At 41.1% G+C, this 4,248-nt stretch overlaps 1 protein-coding gene across 1 annotated transcript in view; it reads left to right on the top strand.

Moving 5' to 3' along the window:
• LOC109473203 overlaps positions 1-2,004 on the top strand; it is a 7,788-nt gene extending 5,784 nt beyond the window's left edge. Inside the window, exon 2 of the mRNA XM_019773080.1 lies at positions 1,205-2,004. Within this exon, the coding sequence (XP_019628639.1) occupies positions 1,205-1,445 (241 nt within the window). The 3' untranslated portion in view covers positions 1,446-2,004. The remainder of the gene's footprint in view (positions 1-1,204) is intronic.
• Positions 2,005-4,248: the final 2,244 nt, after the last annotated feature.

The raw sequence follows: 4,248 nt of genomic DNA, 5'->3' as shown, positions 1-4,248 counted from the left end.
TTACTAGGTAGTGTGTTATACGCTTTAGTGCATCTGTAAAGAAATGATCTAGTCAGGGCTTTGGTTCTGGGTTTGGGTAGTGTGTAGCCTCCTCTGTGTGACAATCTGGTGTTGTGTTGGTGTGAGATATGAGTGGTACTAACTCTGTCATATGTGCTCTTTGGTTGTTTGACTTTGACAAGTTTGTGGAAGGCACTTAAGGTGGTGGTGTACATTCTTTCCTTGACAGATTGCCACTTGAGCCTAGAGTGTAGATCGTCAGAACTAGTGAGTTGTGTTGAGTTCGCTGCAAGCCTAGCTGCTCGGTTTTGCATACACTGTAGTTTGTCTAGCTGTGTCTGTGTTGTGGAGGAGAGTGTTGTAGAACAGTAATCTAGGTGGGATAGAACAAGGGATTGGATGACAGTTTTAAGTAGATCACCTGGGAAGTAGTCTTTGTATTTCCTTATTGATGCTATAGTGCTTGCCATTTTATTCTTAACCTTCCTAACATGCTGGCCCCAGAACAGGTGCTGGTCAACGGTAAACCCCAGTAGGTCTGCTTGCACCTGAGTGATATGTTTGCCTGCCACGCTGAGGTTTAATTCGGGTTTTTGTTTCAGTTTATGGTGGCTTCCGATGAGGATAGATTTAGTTTTCCCCACATTAAGGACCAGTCTGTTGGTTTCTACCCATCTCCAAATACGTGTGAGTTCAGGTTGTAGGACTTGTAGGACAAGCCGGCAAATGCTGGGTTTTAGCGGAATTTATAAATCGGCACTGACTTCTTGAGCCGTGGACCTTAAGTAGCCTGGGTACCAGGCTCCGAATGGACCTATCACATTATTACGTCACAGTTTGTTTATCGCAATGAATGCCGGTCAATTGACATTTATATTGTACAGGGGTGCGTAATGCGGTGTGTGTTTGTGTAGCGTTAGCCTTAATATAGCTTTTAATACAGTACTACTTCCGTCTAATGTCACAACTAAATCACCCATTACGGCATGTAATGCTGTGTCAACACAACTAGACGCAGCAAAAATCAAACATACCAGACTTTGAAAACTTTGAAATAATCTTTATTCTTTAACTGAACGTTCTAGAATGTTCTTTAGAACAGGTAAACAAACTGTGACGTAATAATGTGATAGGTCAATTGTCTCGGTGGACGTGATCTTTTTTTTTTAGGACAGGCGAAAGAAAAATAATAAATGAAATTAAGACGGTGTGGCCTAGCTGTTTTTGGCGTACATTTGTACCGCTTTGAGATCGTTTTGTCTAGCAGTAACATAGCTCTATGTTTTGTTCTCTACTTAAAGGCACAAATGGTTCAAGCCGCCAGTATCCCCAAGACTAACGTGATAGTGAAGGAGGACATCACGGAGTGGATGGCGCGACTTTTAGACCTGCACGGCTTCACCATTGAGAGGCTCAGTAATGGAACCTTCCGCGTCAGCTGGTGACGTAGGCAGTACACGAGCTCCACAAGTTGTGACGTCATGACAGAGCGGGAGGGACAGCACTAACCGGCACGGGGCATACTAGCCATGAAATCAAAAAGACTGATAGCATATTGAATTATTATATGATACTATTTTTGAAGACCACACATTTCTTTTATGTTAAACCTGTCTTTAGCCACAACATTCAGAACTTTTTTGTCAATTTTGGTGCCATTGCACAAAAGGCACGCTTTAAAAACTACATCGTTTGCCTACGACTTATTTCACCAATAGCAGCTGTGTTATTTTCTTATATTACATAATCAGTGTCTTCTTTGTTAGAAAGTGTAAAAATCTGGCTGGTTTTCTATTTATCAGTCTGCACCTATACGTATGATACTTGCATATATTCAGTCCTGAACAAGCATTCGTTTGCAATTAACGTAATTATATTAATATTATTTGAAGCAATATTCGTATCGTGTTATTCAGCACTGTAGCAATAGTTAGTATCATGTACGCTGCTAAACGTTTTTTCAACACATACAACCAATGTCACCTTCATCAGGATAATTAATGACCATGCAATCACTTTCGAAAGTAATCTCGCGAGAGTTACGTAAGCGTGACCTTATTCACACAAGACCTAACGGACACGTGGATTTTTACTCGCCCAAGGTCTACGCGCAAACAGAAGAAACGAAAGAAAAGACGAAGTTTCAGGGCTCAAAATTCACATTGTCCCTAAATAAGCTGTCAAATTTCTCCGTTATACTAGTTGACCAATCCACATTCAGATCGTCCAAATCTATTAATCAATGAATCAATCAACCAATCAAATAGCCATATGCTGAGCTTGAACGTGGACAAAGTACTCCAACTGCTATTCTTTATTATCATATACCCGGGTGACGTTGACCAATCAGAAGGCTCCATTCCACATTCCTTATGTCGTCGTAATGTCACAAATAGAGTCAAAATCGGGTATTTATTCATCCCAATCCATACATTAAACAACCTAATAATCACCCGCATATGACCTCAGGTGACCCAATAGAACACAGCTCTAGTTCTTAAAAATTCTAAAAATAACTTAAGTTGTGTTCCAATGACCTCGGGTGACTCCCATAAAATCACCTACCGTGTCCTCAGGTGACTCCAGATGGAACAATGTTCTATGGTCTATTCAGCATGTGCAAGGCTTCACTGCATCCGTTTGGATAGGCTATCGTGTAAGCTATATGATAATAGCGTTAATGGCCTCATAAAGCCAAGGCTTTATTCGGTGGTTATAGAAACTGACAAGGCTTTATCACACCGTATTCACCTCGGGGCGGGTCATTAACCCTTAGCCAGGTGGCGTTGACCAATCAGAAGCCCCCATTCCATATTGATTATGACGCCATAATGTCACAGTTAGCATGATACAAGTATTGCCAGGTGTGTTTTATTCTCACAAGTGTGCTTTGTTGCACAATGAAGCACGGCCCGGAGCAAACCATTTGCAGGGGAGATGACTCTTTTTGCTGACATTTGTAGCACGTTTCCTTGTTGAATAGAAATGTTTACCGTCTTGTCATCACCCAATTTTTTAGCAATACATAACAAAATAAAGACCATGTCAATACATGTGAATTTTGAGCGAAAGAAAAGAAAACATATTTTGCGGCACCCCCCTAGTAAGTACATTTCTGTATTGAAACATCCAAATGACCTCAGTTGACTTCAAATGGAAGCTTGTTCTATTCTTTTGGCCATAACGGTTCTGTTCTGAAGTTCCGGTGAACTCAAATGAACTCTGATAGAACAGGTAAAATCATCACACTAAAGGGAATACAATTTTAGACAATGGTGTGTCAGAATTTGTCATAGAAGAACTGATTGAGGCCAATTTAGACTCAATATGTGGGTCCTTGGAATCGAGAAAGATGCACAGGAACAGTGGCCAGCGGACGGGAGGATAGAGGAGTGACTGTAACGGTTTGTTATATAATTTAGATATATGTGTTATACAGGAATGTGTTACTCTCTAATGTGTAAGTTTTGATAGGCTATATGATAATAGCATTAATGGCCCGCCCTTTCTCGGTGAATATGGTGTTCGATGGTCTATTCAGCATGTGCAAGGCTTCACTGCATCAGTTTGGATAGGCTATCGTGTAAGCTATATGATAATAGCGTTAATGGCCTCATAAAGCCAAGGCTTTATTCGGTGGTTATAGCAACTGCCAAGGCTTTATCACACCATATTCACCTCGGGGCGGGTCATTAACCTGTGTTTCCAACCTGCCCTGGTCCCCGAGTGCGTCCACAAATACCGGGGTGTCCGAGTCGACGTCGGCCAGCTTGCATTTTTTCAGTCTGCCCAGTTTTACTGATGGATTTTCCCGCAATTTCCCGCATTTTGAGAGGCAAATCATGGTGTTGAGAGTGTTTGTCGGTCCTTCTGATGTTTTCATATTTTACTCAAGATTTTTTGTTAATTTGCCTGTCAAAGTTGATGGATTATATATTCGTTAAAAAATTCTGTAACTCTCCGCAAACTTCCGGAAATTGAAGGGAAAACTGGTTCTGGCTAGAGCCGAAGGGACCGAGCGCAGAAGCGCGAGTCGAGCGCCAAAGGCGCCAAAGCGCAAATTTAGGCGTAACTGAAGAAATTTGTTTTACTTCTAAAAAGTCCGTCAAGCCCACCCCCACTATTTCTTAATAATTCTGTAATAAAATGAGTTTCCTGTCATAAGCATATTGGGATTATTCTTAGTTCCAATATGTCTTGGCATTTTCATATTGACAGTATTGTTTCTAAAGCCTTCAAAAATGTTAA

The sequence above is a fragment of the Branchiostoma belcheri genome, unplaced genomic scaffold (genome assembly GCF_001625305.1).
Source record: "Branchiostoma belcheri isolate BF01 breed outbred unplaced genomic scaffold, Haploidv18h27 scaffold293, whole genome shotgun sequence".
NCBI classification, from domain to species: domain Eukaryota; kingdom Metazoa; phylum Chordata; class Leptocardii; order Amphioxiformes; family Branchiostomatidae; genus Branchiostoma; species Branchiostoma belcheri.
This window is presented reverse-complemented; position numbering and strand designations above follow the sequence as displayed.